Source organism: Brachycentrus maculatus, unplaced genomic scaffold, assembly GCF_059751285.1.
Source record: "Brachycentrus maculatus isolate JH-2025_06_01 unplaced genomic scaffold, ASM5975128v1 h1tg000119l, whole genome shotgun sequence".
Lineage (NCBI taxonomy): Eukaryota > Metazoa > Arthropoda > Insecta > Trichoptera > Brachycentridae > Brachycentrus > Brachycentrus maculatus.
Genome location: NW_028280872.1, coordinates 3,805,001 through 3,826,352, shown reverse-complemented (window position 1 = coordinate 3,826,352; position 21,352 = coordinate 3,805,001). Strand labels below are relative to the sequence as shown.

Sequence of the window (21,352 nt, the reverse complement as noted above, 5' to 3'; positions counted from 1 at the left end):
TCATAAAAGATGAAGAAGAATATGGAAGTCTGGGCATATACGGGGCTGACGACCGTCATAGGCTGGTTTAAGTCATCACTTTACACACGTGTAACATTCACCAATTCTACCCATTATTGACAACCACACTACTCAAATTCTTGGAAGTTCTATATATATGAACCAATTTAGAAACCTTGTTCTTGTATCACTAGAACTTCACTAGAGACATCTATTGGTGAGATGTAAAGAAGCTTTTTACTAAGCTGAAACTCTTATATTAGTATGTGAGGTCCGAATCCTGGATTATAATCACACACATGAGAAACGCCAGAAAATACCATTTTCATTTTTATTATTGAAGCTTATAATTTGACCAGATAATTTATTTACAACATTTTGAGTGTGTCCTATGACGGTCGTCAGCCCCGTAAATGCCCAGACTTCCATATTCTTCTTCATCTTTGATGAGATGTCAAAAATAATATGAGAGTTAAATAAATTTATGAGGCGAATGTGGTTGGTAATAGAAGCAGAGAAAACCTAGGAAAACTTGGCAGGATCAAGTATTTCAAATATTTGAAAGTGGTCAGGTCAGGAGTCGGAATAATCAACGGGTATGTATGAGAAGATGCATGTAAAATTGATATTTTTTAATTTTTTAATTTATTTGTATAGGTACATTTATGTAAATCACTTTTTTTACTGCAGACATTTTTTATTGTTTTGAACGATTTTAACCTAATATACACACAAAAAATAGAAAAAAAATTAACAATTTTCATAAATCTCATTTATTGTTTCGGCAGTCACGTTGTGGTAAAATCTATCCATTTTCAATTAATGTTTTAATTTGTGTCAGTGGTATTTACTAAGTAAAACCTTAATTGAAAAAAATTCATAAAATTAACTGTTGATCATTTACACATTCCTTTATTTTGCCTTTGTTCCATATTTTATTTTGACCTCTAACATTCGTCGACAACAAATTAAAAATGTTCGGAACGATATATTGCGGTGTTCGACTCCCATATTTACTGTTAATTCTTGGGACTTTCAAACCTTCGTTGTGTGTATATATGTGTATATATATATATATATATATATATATATATATATATATATATGTGTATATATATATATATATATATATATATATATATATATATATATATATATATATATATATATATATATATATATATTTATATATATATATATATATATATATATATATATATATATATATATTTATATATATATATATATATATATATATATATATATATATATATATATATATATATATATATATATAGATATATATATATATATATATATATATATATATATATATATATATATATATATATATATATATATATATATATATATATATATATATATATATATATATATATAGATATATATAATATATTTATTTATATTTTTATAATGCTGATTCCATAAGTGTTTGTATAAGAAATGATGTGTAATATCATTTTATTGTTGCATTACACGAGCGTACGCTTTCTCCACAGGTGAATTTTCCTACCCATTTCAGGTTGACAGTCACATATACTACCACCCCTTTCGCCAAATCCGATAGTCGTACCAATTCCAGTCTCCATTCTCATTTTCCGACCGGTTTGTCAGCCCTTAGCCGCGACTCATTTTATTTATTTATTTATTTCTCCGTACCGCCGCCGCGGCGCGTTTGCGGCGAAATTATTACGAGAGAAAAATCACGGTGGTTTGTAAGAGTGTCACATACAGTCGCCCTCCCCTCTCGCCTAGCCCCTTCCCCCCCTCCCGACAGCATCCCCTGGAAGTTTAAGATGGTTCAGAGGTAGTTTCAGCCGCATTCAGCGGTTCAGAAAAGCGTGAACTAATTCTGAAACGTATTTTTGCGTGTTGCGTTTTACGTACTAGATACATGATAATTTGTGTTTTTTTTGTTGTTGTTTAGTTTGCAAATATGGGTGATGGTTAAACCGGCATTTCTTAAATTTGTGTTGCGAATTGTGTCGCTATTTATATTTAACACTCTCCTTATCATTCATCGTTTACTTTGTGTAATACCCACTTTTATTATATTACTATACCACAATGTTATTAATGTTTTTAATATACAAAATCTATTCATAATTTTTTTAAAGCGATATATATGCTTCTCCTTCCTGCAAAATGTAGTTTTTAATACCCTTTTTTTTAAATCGCTGAATTTTTTTTAATAGTTATTATAACATAAATGTGGAATTGTTTAATTTTGCTTTTTTTTAACGTAACTATTTTTGTTAATGTAATGTAATGTTTAGTATTGTTAATGTCATTATTGTTTATTATTTCATTTTATATATGTAAAGCTGTACAATTTCCGAACAAATAAAAATAAAATATATCGATGTACATGTTTTTTTTGGTATGTATATGAATATGCAATTTTTTACAGTTTTTAATTTGGTACATTTCCGTCCCTGAATATGACCAGGTGCTCGTCGTAACAAGTCAAAAGACACCAGAAACCAAAGAAAAATACCAAAATAAGAGTGGTTAAAAACAAAGTTTTATTTTTATTCACATCATTTTGAGTGTGTCCAAATACTTGGGTACACACCTCTGGGTTTTCTCCACGTATGAATTTTTTGACGTCTCAATATCGAAAGACTAGGTATTTATAAAGCTTATGACCATTGGCTGGTTAAGTGATCACTTTATACACGTGGAACATTCACCATTCTACTCTTGATAGACAACCACACTACTCGACTCATGGATAGAATGGTGTAATGTTACACGTGTGTAAAGTGATCAATTAAACCAGCCTATGACGTCGTAAGCCCCGTAAATGCCAGGCTTCCATATTCTTCTTCATCTATGTTAATATGTCAAAAAATAGGTGTGATGTAATGTTTATTGAAAACGTCAGTTGCGCCCTTTGTGCTTAGTATGAAATCTTGTAAACGAATGCGAATAATATTTCGCTGTAATTGGCTTACCAATGACCTATACTCTGTAAATACCTACACTTCCATATACTTCTTCATCTTTGTGATTCGGTTTATTTTATATTGTCATATAAAATAAACGGAATCAAAATGTAACTTTGTTTTAAAATCACCATAAATATGAATGATTTTTTAAAAAGTTACATTTTTATTATAAAATGGAAAATCACGAATTTATTACTTCAGATATAATTTTTTTTAAATAGTTTTATTTTTTAAAGTTTTATAAAATGTGCCATCTGCAAAAAAACATTAAAGAAAAAAAGTGTTCGCTTGGTGGGTCATAATAATTTTGATAAATTATATAGCGCCACTTTTGTGAAATACTACCTTTGTTACTAATACTATATGGGTAATTTATATAATACTTCCTGCTTCGAAGGTAATTTATGTAATAATTCAATATCACAGAAGAAGGTTTTTTTTATTTATTTTTTTAAGATGTCCGGAACGTGCATGTAGATGAGTTAAGGTAAGGCGGGGTGATTTTGTACATTTTTTGAATAATTTACTTGTGACGCGAGACGCGCGTCCAAAACAGCAGACCTCGATTTAAACCTGAAGGTTTATTTCACCCCGTACACGTAGGTTCTACAGTCACCCCCGTGGCTCTCGTGTACGACGGTTTTATTCCTTAAAAAAGTATTTCAACCTGGTTTACTTCTTAAATTTTATATTTTGTCAACTATAAGCTTGTATTTGTAGACGTGCAGAAGTAATATCTACGAGTCACATACAAAGTTATTAAAATCTCTTGCCTAAACAAAATGAAAATAAAGCTCGAAATTGATTTGATGTAATTAGGTTTAGTATTTATGTATTAATTTTAAATCAAACACAGATTTTTTGAGTCTACTAAGTTGTATTTTATTAACAAAAAACACATAAAAAATTATATTGTGACAATTGTTTCGCCTGGTTATGGCATTTTCAAACGAATATCATAACTAGGCGAAACACATAACTAGGCGAAACAATTGTCACAATATTGATTTTTATGTGTTTTTTTAATAAAATACAACTTAGTAGACTCAAAAAATCTGTGTTTGATTAAAAAAATAATACATAAATTAAAATGGAGTTCTACAAATTAAACGCCAAGTCAATAAATAAAAACTTAAGCATTTTTAAGCTTTTGTCCTTGAGTCTTAAAGGGAATCACAACGTAGTTATTTCATGGCTTCATATTTCTTAATATTTTTTTACTTATAATATTTCATTTTTAAACGAAACTGTTTTTTTTGCGGAGACCGACCAGGGCTTTAATATGATATGTCAGTGGATTTATGAAAAAATATTATCTAATTTTTAAATTGGCAACAAAGACATAACATGTAGTTCACACACAAATACTAAATTTATTTTTAAAAAAATCGTTCAAATTCCTTGATGAATGATCATCTATTAAACTATTTTTACACACACACATATTAAATTAATTTATAAACAATTCGATTTCCTTAAGTAAGATATTTTTTTCTTTCTTGTATTCTTTACTGATCATCGATCATATTATTTTTTTAATCAGATTTGTGAAAAAGCATAAGGACACACTCAAAATGTTGTAAAGATCGTGTATTGTTTTATAATCCTATCGAAATCTTTACAATGTGTATGTGTGTGTATGTTGTTGGAACTTGCATATGTTATAATGCTATGCCATAACAATTTGTAATACAAAGGTCATAATTAGATATTATTTCAGTCGTCTGAGCCAGCCGTGCGCCTGAAAACTTTCAGCGCGCTCACGTTATAAAAATCCTGAAAAAAGGCGCTCTATAATAGAGAGCAATATAGTACAGTGAATTTCTGACGTTCAACCATCCGAATGAAATGCAAACTAATGCATTATTTTCCATTTAAATTCCCAGCGCGCACTGCGCAACTGAAAGGTGTAATCCCTCAAGGCTACTGAATCCATCGCCTGTAATTTTAAATGAAATTACGGAATGCTAGCAGAACCAACTTCAGGTTGGAAAAAATTGCAAATAAAATTGAACCCAGTGCCCGAAACTTCTTATCCCACGAGACTTGTATAGTAAATGTTGTTTTCCGTTATGTAAAGTATAAAATTACTTTGTTTTAAATGCAGCTGCCGAATGGTTTTGTAGCTAACTTACTTACTAACCGTCACGCCGCTTCGCCACAGAGGTACGCAGAGAGAATATTACACCACACCACTCTGTCATTTCAAACAACCTTCGTCTCATCCATATTCACTTATCACCTCATACATTCATTCATTTAAACCCTTATCCGCACCCTATGGTGCATAGGGCACTGCATCATACAAACGCAGTGTTATCTTGATCATTAACACATAAGGGAAAGGTGATCAGCCCTCCGCTTCAGGTACCAGTCCAGGTTATATTGAACAAATATTACAGTGAAAAAGTCACTTATATTTATTTGACCCCCCCCCCCCGGGAATCAAACCCGGGGCCACCAGTATGGTAGCCGAGCCTGCTGAACATTACACTCCGCCTCAAACATACCAGCCGATTATTCGGACCAATAAAAAAATATATTTATTAAATATTAAAAGTATCTAACAATCACGCCTCTTCCACATTTATAATTATACACCTCATGATACACGCCCGTTGATAATCCTGACTCTTTTAAGTATTTGAAATATTTGATCAAGCAAAGTTTTCCTCAGTCTTCCATGGCTTCTATTTCCAAGCACTACCTCGTCGATCGATGCTATTGAATAAGAATATCTTCCAATCCTGTTTTGAAAATGTTTACCAATTAGTATATTTTCAACTAAAAAAATAATATAATGAAAAAAAGACAATCATATTATTTATTAAGTATTAACATTATTTGTTCTTGAATGTTTTTCGCAGATACTTTGTGGCACATTTTATAAACTTTCTAAAATAAAACAACATTGTTTTAACCACTTTTTACTGGTACACTTTTTACAACCAGTTTCGACAAGAACCTTGTCATCATCAGGGTTTATGTACTAACTTATGTACTACTATTATGCATTGCGTAGCGAATACGTCAACTCCGAATGACAACTTTGGAGTTGACGTATTCGCTACGCAATGCACGATAAAAACAATATTTAGGATTTTTAAAATCATATTTTCATATGGTGTACAGAGTGCGTGGAAGTTTTTGCTATCGTAAGGGAAGGGTAATTAATTTTAACTATGAGTATTTAAATGTTTTAGAATTTAGTACATAAACCCTGATGATGACAAGGTTCTTGTCGAAACCGGTTGGATAAAGTGTACCAATAAAAAGTGGTTAAAACAAAGTTGATTTATTTTATAAAAATTAACAATGAACATTGAGAGTAAGTCCCTCTCCAAACACATGAGCTTAGTATTCTTAGTATAAGTAGAATTGTCTTGTAATTGAATTTAACTATGTATTTTTTAACTTTATTAAATAATTAAAATAATCAAACCAAAATATTATTTTTTCCATTACATTTCGTGAAGCACCTTTGTTTTTCATTTTTTCTAAGACCCGGAATTACATTTAAAAGGAATTGAAAATTAATTTGGAAATAATAATTACAATACCAGGGAATAATAACTTCGGACAATGGATTTCTGGCGAATTTAAAAAACAATGCCTCCTTGATTAATATTCAATGACATTTCCTTTTTAAATTTCAATAACAAAATTCCAGACTCGAACTAGGAGTTTTTGATTAAGTCTTGGGCCGCCTCCCATTGTTCTCGCCCTCTGATTGGCCGAGATATTTATGGTTTCCGATGGAGGGGGGAACAATCACACGGACAATGTTTTTATTAAAAACTTATTCAATTATTGTCCTGTTTCGCTGGAAGATTTTTTTCATTCGCTGTTAACGCTTCGATATTTTTTGGCCTTTCGAAGGAAGCCTCACAAAATTACCATTATTTAGAGGGTGTTTTTTTTAATGATTAAACTTTAAAAAAAAACAAAAAACTTGTCATTATCAAGTGGTTTTAAATATTTGAAAGTAGGTAGTTCAGACTATTTTCAGACTTGCACTCCTCTTTGGCTACGTATGCTGAAGGATGTACCATATTACACCTACTCTAGGCAAATAGAAACTGTTGTGATGCCAATGCGTAAATGGTCAGCTAGAGTGTCTCTTAGAGACAAAATAAAGAGTCTTCATGGAAGCCTAGCTATAACAGACATCAATAGTTAAGTAGAGGAGAAGCAATTGAGATGGTATGGGCACATAAAACGCAAAGAACCTGATCATATTGTGAACCAAGCAATCGCTATGAATCTTCTTTGAAAGAAATTTAGAGGAAGACTAAAGAATGGATGCTGCAGAAAGAAAACTTGATTTGTAGGCATCATGGATGCTGCAGAAAGAAAACTTGATTTGTAGGCATGACCTAGGTGACGTTACCCACAACAAAATGACCTACAACCTAAAGATGAAGAAAGTTTACCGCAACAGTCTACAAAGACAATACATTGGGATTGAGTTAGGAAAATAAGAAAAAAGGAGGCAAGGGAAAAAAAGAAAATATAACATATTTCGTATATTAAAAGCATTGTTAACATTTGATTTATGATGAGGAGAAATATTTCCACAGATATATTTCCATAAAGTATTTTTTCAGTTATTTTATTTATTATTTCGGTATTTACTTTGTGGTAAGACATGATGAAATTGTAAAAGAAAAACTCTTGTTTTCTACCACTAGTCATTTTTTATTTTCTTTTTTTGTACATATATTAAAATCTTAGTTAACATTGTGGTGTGGTCATTTTAATTTAAAATAACGACTAGTTTTGGAAGCTATACTTCCATATTCAGGTCTTAATATAAACCATATATCGTAGTCGTACAGGAGAAAGTGACCAACTACCAAAACGTAAAATGTTCATGAGGGCCATTTAAGTCACTTTTGCTTGGCAACAAAATAAACATCAATGCAGTTAGTAATTTTTACTTAGTCAATATATTATACTTCCATGTTTAAAATCCTTTGGGATTTTTTAGGGCAATATTAAGCTAGTAAGATATCAAATAGTCAATTATCATGTTTTTGTAAAATAATGCACTTGGTCACTTTCTCCTGTATGACTACGATTTATTTAAACCTGAAGATGGAAGCAAAGCTTGCGAAACTAGTAGTTATAATTAAATTAAATATAACTCATGTGGTAAAAAAATGCGTTTTTCTTTCAGAATTTTTTGTTTTTTTTTTATTATTTAAAAATAAACATCCCTTATTCTGTCAAAGCACCCAACCTGACCAGCACCCCTCACCAGAACAGATCGCTGGCTAAGACAATACAATCGTCGATCCGCCCGCCCCCCATTACAATGTACAACCGCCGAATTCACTTTTGTTCTTGTCATTTCACCCCGGAAGCACTCCCTTCACCCCCACGTCTTATCTTCCTCTCCGCCCCGCGCCTCCCCTTTTCCAATCGCAATATTCTCAAATTATCAAAATTCTAAAATCTCGCATTTGCGCAAGGGCCAACTCAGACCCCTGGCATCATTTTGTCTTCTATTTGTTCTTTTCATCCTTTTTGCGAAGTTTCGTTGTTTTAGCTCTACTCTCTAGTCTGTCGATCACTGCACCCTCCTTCATCTTGTATAAGAAAAACTGTTTTTTATGCTTTTGTTTTATTCTGTTTTTTTCATTAATGTCTTTAGTATTTCTCTTTTTGTTTTTAGCGAACGCCTATCAAGATCGAGGGGTAATGGAAAGGTTTAACGCTATATTATATTTTCTTAAATTATGATCGAGAATTCAACATTTGTTTCGTGTTTAAAGTATGCGGTATGGACCACGTACAATGATGACTCTATTTTAATTATGTTCTTAGTGATGAAACTAAAAAAAATAACGCATTTGACAAACTATATCAGTTGGCTATTGGGTATCGGAAAAAAATCCTCATTATGTAAAAAATAACTATTTTTTTTTGACATCTCATCAAAGATGAAGAAGAATTTGGAAGTCTGGACATTTACGGGGCTGACGACCGTCATAGGCTGGTATAAGTGATCACTTTACACACGTGTAACGTTCACCAATTCTACCCATTATTGACAACCACACTACTAAAATTCTTGGATGTTCTATATACGAGTATATGTACCAATTTTGAAACATTGTTCTTGAATCACTAGAAATTCACTAGAGACATCTAATGGTGAGATGAAAAAAAGCTTTTTATTGAGCAGAAACTCTTTTATTAGTGTGTGAGGTCCAAATCCTGGATTATAATCACACACATGAGAAACGCTAGAAAATATCATTTTCATTTTTATCATTTAAGCTTATAATTTGAGCAGATAATTTATTTACAACATTTTGAGTGTGTCCAAATACTTGTTCACAAATCTGGATTATCTCCAACCATAGGAGTATTTTTCATATTATTTTTGACATCTCATCTAAGATGAAGAAGATAATAATTGGAGATAATCCTGATTTGTGAACAAGTATTTGGACATACTCAAAATGTTGTAAAAAATAACTCATGTAAAAAATAAAAAAATAATATAAATAATTATTTCTCTATTTATAATCTTTAAATAAAACACACCTTGAAGTTATTTAAATTATATTTTAACCAAAGATGAATGATGACAAATATTGGATATACAATAGAATATGTAAAAATAAAGTTACTCAAATCGTTTTACTACAAATGTTGTCTACTTCTTGTCTAACTAACTAACTAATCATCACACCCCTTCCCATAGGGGTAAGCAGAGAAAATATTCAGCTTTTCCGATTATTCTGACTCCTGACTTTGACCAGTATTTGAAATATTTAATAATGCCAAGTGTTCCTCTGTATTTTTCTGCTTTAATTACTAAGCACATTCGCCTCATAAATTTGTTTAATAAAATAATGTAATTTCAAATTTTTTTACTACAAATTTTAACTATTAGTTGTCAAATAATTTTACTTTCTCGTTAAGTTCCATTCATCGTTTGCTTTATGTAATACCACATTAAATAATAATTTATAATTTATATTCAAAGCATTTACTTTGTGGTCAAACATTTTAATTGATATTAGTAATGTTAGTAAATAACCACTCACCGACTACTTCAGTCTACCGGTTTCGAGACGTACCCGTCTCTTCGTCAGGACATACACTGCAATTTAACAATCATGCGAACAACACTACACCACACCCACTTAGTACTATTCACATACACTATCACTACACATGCAAAACATGCAGAGCGAGTTGTTAGTCCCACCATGCTTTTGGGAAACTTTTTCAGGAACTTTTTGGGAAAGTTTCCCAAAAGCATGGTGGGACTAACAACTCGCTCTGCATGTTTTGCATGTGTAGTGATAGTGTATGTGAATAGTACTAAGTGGGTGTGGTGTAGTGTTGTTCGCATGATTGTTAAATTGTAGTGTATGTCCTGACGAAGAGACGGGTACGTCTCGAAACCGGTAGACAGAAGTAGTCGGTGAGTGGTTATTTACTAACATTACTAATATCAATTAATAATTTATAAATTTATTTAATTTACATTTGAAGTAATAACTTTTATAAAGTACTTTTCACCTTATAATTAACATATAACTTTGTTTTAAAGTCACCATAAATATTCTTTTATAACTGAATTATAATGTCTTCCGGTTTCTAAGCTAACCGCTTCTTTTTCAATACTGATTAAAATAATTAAGTTATAATAAAATATTTATTGTGATTTAAAACAAAGTTATATTTTAATTATTATAAATTCATATTTATTTTTAATCTCGAGATGAAGAGTGCAAGCCTCTGAAGCAAGTCATATGTTATACATTATTTATAAAATGAACAAAAAAATACGAAAAAATTAAATTAAAAAAACAGTGTACTTAAAGTTAAATAAGCTAATGAAATAAATAAATAATGGCTGTCGATATTCTACTTTACCATTTTTTCTTGATACATAAATATACACATACGAACTTTTACGATTATGGTACAGTTCGCATCACCCAAGCATGTATTCAACACGTTTTTTTTTTCCTAAAAATATATTAAAATAATACTTCCTGCCTTTTGGGCGATCCTCCAAACAAAACGTAAAAATCTAATACATAGATGAAATAAAGATTGGGATGAATAATTGAAAATTGCCCATCTTCGCCAGGAAACTTTTCACCGTACGTAAAACAAAATTGGGGGGGGTCCGAATACACCCCCCACCCATTTAATTTTTCTCTCTCTCTCCCAGAAAGAGGGGGGGTATTCGTCGTTTTGTATTATCAATTATCTTGGGGGGATGCTTTTGTTGTTTTTAGTAAAAAGTTTTTATAACACGAGTGTCCCTGTTCTCGGTAGAATTGCTTATCAAGCTTTTGATTAATTGTTCTCAGAAATTTTCAACACATTGAAGTCGTATTTACTTTTTTTATTTCATTTTATGGCCATGTTGAGATGGTTTGGGCATTTGAATCGAATGAATGAAGAAAGAAAAATAAACATTTTTAGTATTATTTATATTTCTTTATTTGCTTATAAATATGTCAGATTTAATACATACTTCATCATATTTATATACAGTGAAACTTCTATCGATCGTTTTTCAAGAGACCTGTTGAAATAAACTATGAATGCGGATTAAGAAGTTAATACACAAGGAGTTACTATCGAGTAAAGATACCATTCTCCCAATGCAGATTGGGTATTTGCAGATAACCATCAAGTTTTTAAATAGGTAAATTATTATTAAGGTTAAATTTTTAAAAAGAATACAAGTTTTCGTTGTTAAAACGTATTTTTTTAAATACATACTGAACAGAACAAAAAATATATCAAAGTGTATTGCATTTTAAATAATCTGTGATCGACATTTGTTTTTTTTACTTTTTTTATTTTCGTAAGTTGAAAGTATATTTTCGGCTTTGCATATAATATTTTTTTTAGCATCAGTTATTAAATAAAATCATTAAGAAAATGTTTGTTTTTTTTTATTGATTTCACCTCTTGAGTTTATTTTATAACGACTATTTTCAGAAGCTAAGCTTCCATCTTGTTTAAATGTAAACTGAAATATAATTATTTATAGAACAGTTAATTATTTATTATGTTTTAGTTTACATTTAGACCTGAAGATGGAAGCTTAGATTCTGAAACTAGTCGTCATAAAATAATCTCAAAAAAACAAATGCTTTCTTTTATAATTTCATCATCTCCTACCAAAAAGTAAATGCCGAAACATTGAATAAAATAGTTATTGAGTGTGCGTATAAGAACATTTTAATAGTGCTTTCAAAGTCCCTGTCACTGTCAGCGGGGCATGTAAGTTAATAAGTGTAGAATATGCTCACACCGTGGAACCGCTCGTCTGTATGATACTAAAAGAACAGTGCGGTCATGCTGCATTACTTGAAATCATTATTTCTTTTTCCCTTTCAGCGCCTTCTGCCGACAGAGACTCCAGCCTTTTCAGTGGACCGCTTGCTGCTTAACCCTTTGTCGACGTTCGCCTGCGTTTCCGGGCCCCGGGGGGCTTGCGCCGTGAGGCTCCCTCGCAAGTCGGGCCCCCTGTCTCTGTTCCAGGGCGGACGCTCCACGGTACTGTGCAAGTAAGTCCATTTTTTTGACATGTATTGACTTTTAAGGCCCAATATAGATAAATCATTTGACATTTGACGTAATTTAATTTTTGCATAAAGTACCGAAAAATAAAAAATATTTTCTTCTTCGAAATAAATACCCGGATTTAACATATTCCCACCAATCGCGTGTAATTATTTCATTCCCGATATATTTTCGTACATGTATTTCCCGTATTTACATTTTTTCCTGTTTTTTGCTCCTTCTTCCAACCACATTTGCTTCATAATTTTTTTTACCGTTCTTTCCTCAGTCATTCGTTCCGCATGTCAATAAACCATCTCTACACACCTTTCTTAATTTTATCGATAATGCTTATCTCATCCTTGCATTTTTTCCTTTTTTTAATTTAAAGGAACAACCCGCGAAGGTTCTATAAGAGGCTTGTCTGCAGGTAGGATAGTAAGGATAGGGAAAATTTATTTGAAAAATTCATCGAATCAATTCAACTTGAATTTATTTTGCGGGAATCGAACCCGCGACGCCAGTTTCGCAGTCGAGCGTCTACCCAACTACACCACGGCGCATGTGGTCTGCCATTAGTGGTCTAATACAAAAGTTTAATTCTTAATAATTAAGGTATAGTAAATTGTGTGATGACATGATACGTCAGTAAAAAGCAAATACAATATCGAATTGTTGGGTAATATATCCAAAATAAAACATGGTTTTCTGGATTGAATTCTACATTTATTTATGTATATATTAATACGGGACGCGTTTCGTCTTCTTAGGACATTATCAAACACTGACTAAAAATATTCACAAAATGTCCTTATATACTAACAATAATTGCTATTATTAGGTCCAGGAGTACATATAATGGTTCATATAATATTTCAGTGGGTAATGTGGATTTTTATATATAAAAAACCGTGTTTTATTTTGGATATATTACCCAACAATTCAATATGGAATAAATACAATATCGCTGATTTCCTTTAATTTCATTATTGTCAAATAATCCCCTTTATCCAAGGGTAATGCACTAAAATCAGAGTGATGCTGTCTCATTTATTGTAACTGCAGACAGTTGGTAGAATTCCATATGAAATTGTTGGCTTATATATCCAAAATAAAACAAGTTTTTGTTGGATAGAATTCTACATTTATTTATGTATATCTTAATACGTGACGCGTTTCGTCTTCTTAGGACATTATCAAACACTCAAATTATCGTGTTTGATAATGTCCTAAGAAGACGAAACGCGTCACGTATTAAGATATACATAAATAAATGTAGAATTCAATCCAACAAAAACTTGTTTTATTTTGGATATTTGGATTTTTTTAAATATTACCCAACAATTTGATTATGTCTTATTTCACCATTCTAACATCTTTCATACATTTTTTTTAAATTTTGTGGTGATACGATAATAGGAAACTGTACCTCACGACATAACCAGGTGTAATCACCAATCCGTAATCATTGATGGCCCAGTTCAGGGGGGGCGCCGGGGACGAGCGGCGCGCCAGGGCAGGCGCGAGGAGATTAGCGCTCGACTTGATACGTATTATAAGGGCATCGCGGATATTATTGCCGGCTATAGCGCTCATCGCTGCGATCATCCGGCCGCTGCTTACACAGCGAAACTCCACTCCAAATATTACGGAATTTTAATATTTTGTTCGCTCTCTAGTCTATTTGGATTCCTCTCTTCTGTATATAGTATCAGAAACTTTACGAAGTATTATTATTAACTTCGTCGGCGGTTTGTGCTTGTCGGAAAATCAATATTTTTTATTAAAAGCAAATTAACTTATTCTAATAACTAATAACTTTGAAGAAACGTCTGAGACATTACTATTATATTTGTCATTAGAATCCTAACTGTCCATCAAACCTCCTCCCTTAGTTTTTCCCTCTACCTCCTTCCCTAAACTCCCTTTTTTTCTTTGCCTTCCTTATAATCATCAATTTGTAATTTATGTTTTTTTAAATGTTAATTTGTAATTTATGTTTGTTTTTAATGTTCAAGTATTATCTACCCTCTGATTGCAAACAGCTATATATGGTATCAAACGTTTTGATCAATATCACTTGTCTGTTTTTGGTTGGTTGGAAGATATTATTTTTTTAAATAAGCCTACCAATGTACTTATTTATTTTCTGTACATAAAGTTTAAATAAAATAAAATTATATTAAAAAATGTACTCTAAATGCGTTTTAATAATCTCGACAGTGGCGTATTAGTATATTAGTAAATTGTTATTTTTATTGCCTGTAATTACAAATTGAATGTACAATTTTTAATTGAGGCATATTTAACAGTATAATTGCTAACTTTTTTTTACCTTTGTCTGTACCTACCCAGTGTACCATTGGGGGCGTGCATTCCATATAGGCAGAAAAGCAGTGCCTATCCTAACTTACCAGCGTGACATATAAAACCGCAATTAGTACCTACCCTACCTTACTACGTAGTATCTAACTTACCTTACTACCACCTAGTAATGTCTCAGGCATTTCTTACATGTTATTAGAGAAGGTGCATTTTTTACAAGGAGAGGTAATTCATTCCATAGTCTGGCCGCCTTGACAGAGAAGGAATTACTGAAGAATGATGTGATAGGGAAAGGAATGGAATGTGTCCTTTCTTGGGAAGAACGAAGTGATAGACCATGATCTAAGAGGTATATAAAATTTTCAGCAAGATATTTAGGTGCATTGTGGTTGTAAAGAATATTATAAAGTAGCATGACAGATTGAAGTGAAGCCATTTTAGTTCCTTGCGAGAAGGTGAAACACGGTATTTTTTTAACGGAAAATGAAACGGATGCTTTGATTTTGTAGACGGTTTAAAAGATTGACGTCCGCATCAATGTGCTTATAGATCATACGAATCTCATTGTGGTGTTTATATTACAAATTGCCATGAAAGGTCAACGTCAAATGTGAACGAGCCGGGCACGATAACCTAGAAAAACGCCATCAGCATTATCGGAATAAGTTTTGGTACTCAAGTACACTACGGGATAAGGTGATTGTGTATAAACCGAACAGTGGCGTAGTGAATAACACTAGTACAAGCAGATGAAACTCCACTAGTGTACAAGTGAGCGCGCTAAGTATAATGGATTTGTTGGGATATAATTAGGCGCCGTCGTTCCGCCCGGAACAAAAGTGTCATTAAAGTATAAATTGTCTCGGATAAACTCGATCCATTAGGCGCAAGAAACCAATGACTCGACGTTGTGAAATTGGGCATTAAAATGAAAGTCTTCACCGTTAGGAAAGTATAAATAATAACTTTGGATTTGAACTCGTCGTGTCGGCGGAGGGGGCGGCCTGGGCGGATCGGGGTATCGGGGAACAACCCAGAAAGGCGCGCAAATCTTTGAATTAATTTTACTGCCGAAATATGCAAACGACGCGCAATAATGTATACAAAAGAGTGGTGCGCCGGGCGGCGGGGGGCAGGTTCCTTCTAGAACTGTAAGCCGAATGCTTAAGGCAATAACAAACGGAGGGATAGAGTTAAATCTATCTCTGTGTGGAAGTTCTTACGTCTTGTCTGCTCGGGTCGAGGGGCATTCTCGGATTAATCGGCGGAGATGGCGCGGACGTGGTCAGATGCTCGCCGAGCGCTCGGCGCCTATTCTCGAGTCAACGCTACGTTCTTGCAAAGATGTACGTCTGATCATCCCTTGCAGCGTTGATAAATTTGTATTTTGTATTTTTAATTAAAATTTTACTTAGTAAATACCACTATTTCTTAAAATCCATTTTGACATGTGTTTCGATGCATTCCGCATCGTTTTCAAACACCGTTTGTGAAGCTAAGTTTAAATATTAGACTTGGTACGTTAAAAGTTAAAGATGGAGTAGGAGCTATTTCTTGTTTTTATTTATTTATTTGTTTGTTTATTTTTTACTAATAGACTCCACTTAGTCCAAAAATGCAAAAAAAAAACTACAACAAAAAATACCCTTACTGTGTTTTAAATTTGGACAGCCGAGGTACGTATAAGATAAACGCAGATTTTTATCAATTTCTTAACTAAGATTTTTCTACAAAATTTTGAGTGTATCCAAGAACTGTGTATCGAGATCAATCAATATATCTAGAAGTTCCAAGAATTTGAATAATGTGGTTGTCAATCATGGGTAGAATTAGTTAAATAAAATTCATCACATGTGTAAAGTGAACACTTAAACCAGCATATGATGGTCGTAAATGCCCAGAGTTCCATATTCTACTACATTTATGTTGAGATGTAATTTTTTTTTAAGTTAGAAAAAAAACTTTAGTGATGGAAATGTAAATAATCAGTGCGATAATCATTTGCAGCCTGTATCACTCAAAGTTGTATCTTGCAACAGTGGAGAAGTCAGCTATTGTGGGGATAACCTTTTGACCCTATGCCTGTAATTCTGACCATATTCTTCTTCATCTTTGATGAGATGTCAAAAAATGAGATTTTTCTATTATGTACAACTTTTTTTTTAAATCGTGTTTATCTACGCCCTTTAACGTGTTGATTCAAATGTCTCCAGTGTTTTTGATAATCCAACATGATCTCCAGAACTTTCGATATGATAACGGTAAATTATTATGCACGGTATGACACAAAACCAAGATTATGACGACAACAATTCAAGAGAAAGTATTACAAAATTCATATAAATCAAACAGATCCCCATCGGGTTCCATCCCCATAAACGTAAGTCGATCTTGTCTACATAGAAGGCGGGTTTCGTTTCCTTTCCCTATGCCACAGCAACCACCATTGATTTCATGAAGTATAGCATTCCAGATACACTTTTTTAATGTCTTAAGACTGTCAGCGTATAGTACACAAAATGATCTTAAGTCTGTTTCTATTCAATATTCGTCAATGAAATTTAGATTTTTTTACGAATGACACTTTTTAAAATAAGATACAATAATTCTAGATTCACTTTCGGATAATAGACTCAATAAAAGTATTACTGTTTTTAAACCAGCCTATGACGGTCGTCAGCCCTGTAAGTGCCCAGACTTCCATTTCCTTCTTCATAAAGGGTTTCCGGTGGCAGAACTATTCAATACTCTACAAAGAAGAGAAGTGCGGGTTTTATTTCTTAAAAATTATATCGTCTAAATGTAGACCGTCACGTCGGACACAGTCTTGGAATCTGGTCTCAGTATTCCGTGCCACTTTCTAGAGAAGTGGCGTCGGGATGCCGTTAACTTCGCGAACGATATTTTCTTTTTGTGCAGAGATTGTCATGGGGTCGGTTTTGTACACTTTAAACCATATTCTTCTTCATCTACGTTGAGATAAAATGATGTTAAAAAATAAAAATAACTCCTATAATTGGAGATAATATAAGTGTCGGGTTGTGGTCCCGTTCTTAATGTCGCGGACTCTTAAGTCTCTTAAGTTCCTCGGTTCGAACCCACTCTACCACAATTTGATACCTATTTCTAATAATGAACCGCTTAGGCTCACAGAAATAGTATGAAATTGAAATATTTGTGGAAATAATAAAAAATAAAAAAATTCTCTTTTTTTTTTAAATAAATAAAATAAAAATTATGATTTGTGAATTAGTATTTGGATACACTCAAAATGTTGCCATTATTTTCATTGATCTGGCGAAATCTGAAACGCCGCAGGCGAAGGAAACGACCACCCCGTAGGCAATTAGCCACACATGTTTCTGAAAGATACTTCAAAACATAACGGGCCCTGTACCAGTAAATTTTAATTCAGAATAGACCGGTGTTTTAATTTTACTGCTCCTATTATCCGTCGCCTTCCCGCATCTTGCAATCAATTTCTTAATATTAGGCAGTTTCGTAGCGCGATGCGTTCGCTTTGTCCCGGCATAAGAGGCACTTACGGACGACATGTTATTATAATGGCGACGCCGTAAAGTATGTCAACCCGTAATTTATTGCGGTGCGTCTTAGAGCTGTTTATGCATGCGGCTGACGCTTAGCTGGGAAATTAACGTCCCTGTGCCATTTCGATCACGTGACATTTTTTTAAACATTTGTTTACGTGCGTTTTTCAGCTGATGAAAAATACAATTTTTCGAGTATTTTTTTCAGATGGGACTTGCATTTATTATTTACCTTGCTTATTATTATGTACAAGGTTTATAGATCAATCGGTGGATTTTTGTTTCTCCTAGCTAAAAACAAAAACACAAATATTTCTCCTTATATTCACATAAACCCGGATTATATTCACATACATCTAAGTTATAACAAGTATAGTTTGTGCACTGCACGGAATTTTTCCATCTGGCACTACAGTTAGCGTTTTAAAACGATGATTGGCTTGGATTGGCTTGTGCCTTTGTCCATCTTTCATCAGATCGGAGCTCTTGAGCGTTGCGTGAACACGTTGCGCGTAAATTCGATCACGCTAAACTGTCGTAGTCGCTTTCATTTTTCAAAACCGGACTGCCGGACGGTAAATTCCGGGTAGTGTACAAGCTCCGTAAGGGCGTTTGTGCACTACACGGAATTTTACCGTCCGGCACTTCAGTTAGCGTTTTAAAACAACGATTGGCTTGGATTGTCTTGTGCTACTGTCCATCTTTCTTCGGATCGGTGTGCTCGGTCGGTGCGTGATCACGTTGCGCGTAAATTCGATCACGCTAAACTGTCGCTTTTATTTTTCAAAACCAGTCTGCCGGACGGTAAAATTCCGGGTAGTGCACAAGCCCCCAAGTGGAGAAAATCCAGATTTGTGAACAAGTATTTGGACATACTCAAAATGTTGTATTAATTAATTCATATTTTTTTCTCTAAATTACTCATTACTAATATAACTTTCATCAATTGATTCGGCAGTCTCTTGTGGTAATCTATACGTTTTTAAACCAAGTTTTACTTGGTAAATACCACTTTTTGAATCGCGCATATTATGTTACAAGTTTTATCAATATATCTAAAAGTTTCAAAAATTTGAGTAGTGTGGTAGTCAATCGTGGGTGGAATGGTGAATGTTACACATGTGTATAAGTGATCACTTAACCAGCCTATGAAAAGTCCTGTAAATACCCACATTTCCATGTTCATCTTCATCTATGTTGAAATAAAAATATATCCTATCTGGAAATACCCAGATTCGTGAACAAGGATTTAGACACACTCAAAATATTGCATATTAGTAAACTCCACATTTTTTTTCAACTGAATATTGCCCACATCTGAAAGGAATCCCAGAACATTGCGTATTAACTAACTAACTAACTAACCATCACGCCGCTTCTCCGCAGGGGTAGGCAAAGAGAATCGAACGCCACACCACTCTGTCTTTGCAAACATTCTTCGCCTCTTCTACATTCATGCATCTCCTCATACATATCCGACGATTATTACGACTCCTGACCCGGCCGCCTTCAAGTATTTGGCATACCTGATCGTGCCATGTTTTTCTCGGTCTTCCTCTGCTCAAAATAACTCCTATCTGGAAATACCCAGATTCGTGAACAAGAATTTAGACACGTTCAAAATATTGCACATTGATAAATTCCTTTTTTTTTCAACTGATGGCGCCATTATCGCCCACATCTGAAAGGAATCCAAGAACATTGCGTATGAATTATATGTTATTTGAAATGAATCAATGTTGAATCTACTGGTATCAGAACATTCTTCACTATCCAGACTTATTAATGTTTCATTATAAATATGAATACTAACACAGGATAGACAGCCATAGCTTTTCCGTTTCCATTAATCTCATCTGCCTCTTAAGGATGCAGACAGCCAATGTAAGAATTCAAACAATAATCGCAGACCGTTAAATACCAAACTCTTCCGTTGAGAAGCAGAGGGGGTGGTTTGAAAAGGGGGTAAGTCTGCGGAAACAGATCTCGCGTTGATAAGGTAAAAGGAGGCAAGAAAATATTTATCATTATTTAATTACTCTATATTCAAATCGGATATCAGTATGGTAAAATATAGCATTATCGATACAATATCGGATAGCATTATCGATAAAATTAAGAAAGGTGTGTTGAGATGGTTTGGACATTTAGAACGAATGAGTGAGGAAAGAACGGTAAAACAAATTTATGAGGCGAATATAATTGGAAAAAGAATCAGAGGAAGACCGAGAAATACTTGGCACGATCAAGTATGCTAAATACCTGAAAGTGGTCAGGTTAGGAGTCGTAATAATCGTCGGGTATGTATGAAGAAATGCATGAACGTGGAAGAGGCGAAGAATGATTGCAAAGACAGAGTGGTGTGGCGTTCTATTCTCTCTTCCTACCCCTGAGGGGAAGCGGCGTGATGGTTAGTTAGTTTTTTTTATATCATTATGGTGATGTTTGTCCGCCTCCGTAATGGTTAACGCGTATGGCTGCTGTGCTGGAGGTGCCGGGTTCGATTTTCCAGAGGGGGTGAAAATAAATATAATGAGATTTTTTCTCTCTCCTGACTTGACCACTTTTAATTATTTATAATATACTTTATCAAAACAAATTTTTCTTCGTTCTTCCTCTCCTTCTATTACCAAACACATTCGCCTCATAAATTTGTTTTACTATTCTTTCTTCACTCATTTGATTCACATGCCCAAACCATCTTAACACACCTTTTTTTTATAATTTTCTCGATAATGCTTATCTCAGTCTTACGTTTTTTCCTTATATCACCATCCCAACATCTATCGTTCATCATTTGTCACACTTGATTTGTTTTATTTGCTATTACTATTAATTTCAGTTATTTAAGTTTTAATAAGGAAAATCACGAATCGTTTTGAATATTGATTGCAATGTCTAACAACATTTTTGAGTGTGTTCAAATACTTGCTTACAAATCTAGATTGTCTCCAA

At 33.2% G+C, this 21,352-nt stretch overlaps 1 protein-coding gene across 1 annotated transcript in view; it reads left to right on the top strand.

Moving 5' to 3' along the window:
- Positions 1-21,352, top strand: part of mbo (Nuclear pore complex protein Nup88) — a 182,958-nt gene that overhangs the window by 94,291 nt on the left and 67,315 nt on the right. Inside the window, exon 2 of the mRNA XM_088259693.1 lies at positions 12,360-12,529. Within this exon, the coding sequence (XP_088115819.1) occupies positions 12,360-12,529 (170 nt within the window). The remainder of the gene's footprint in view (positions 1-12,359; positions 12,530-21,352) is intronic.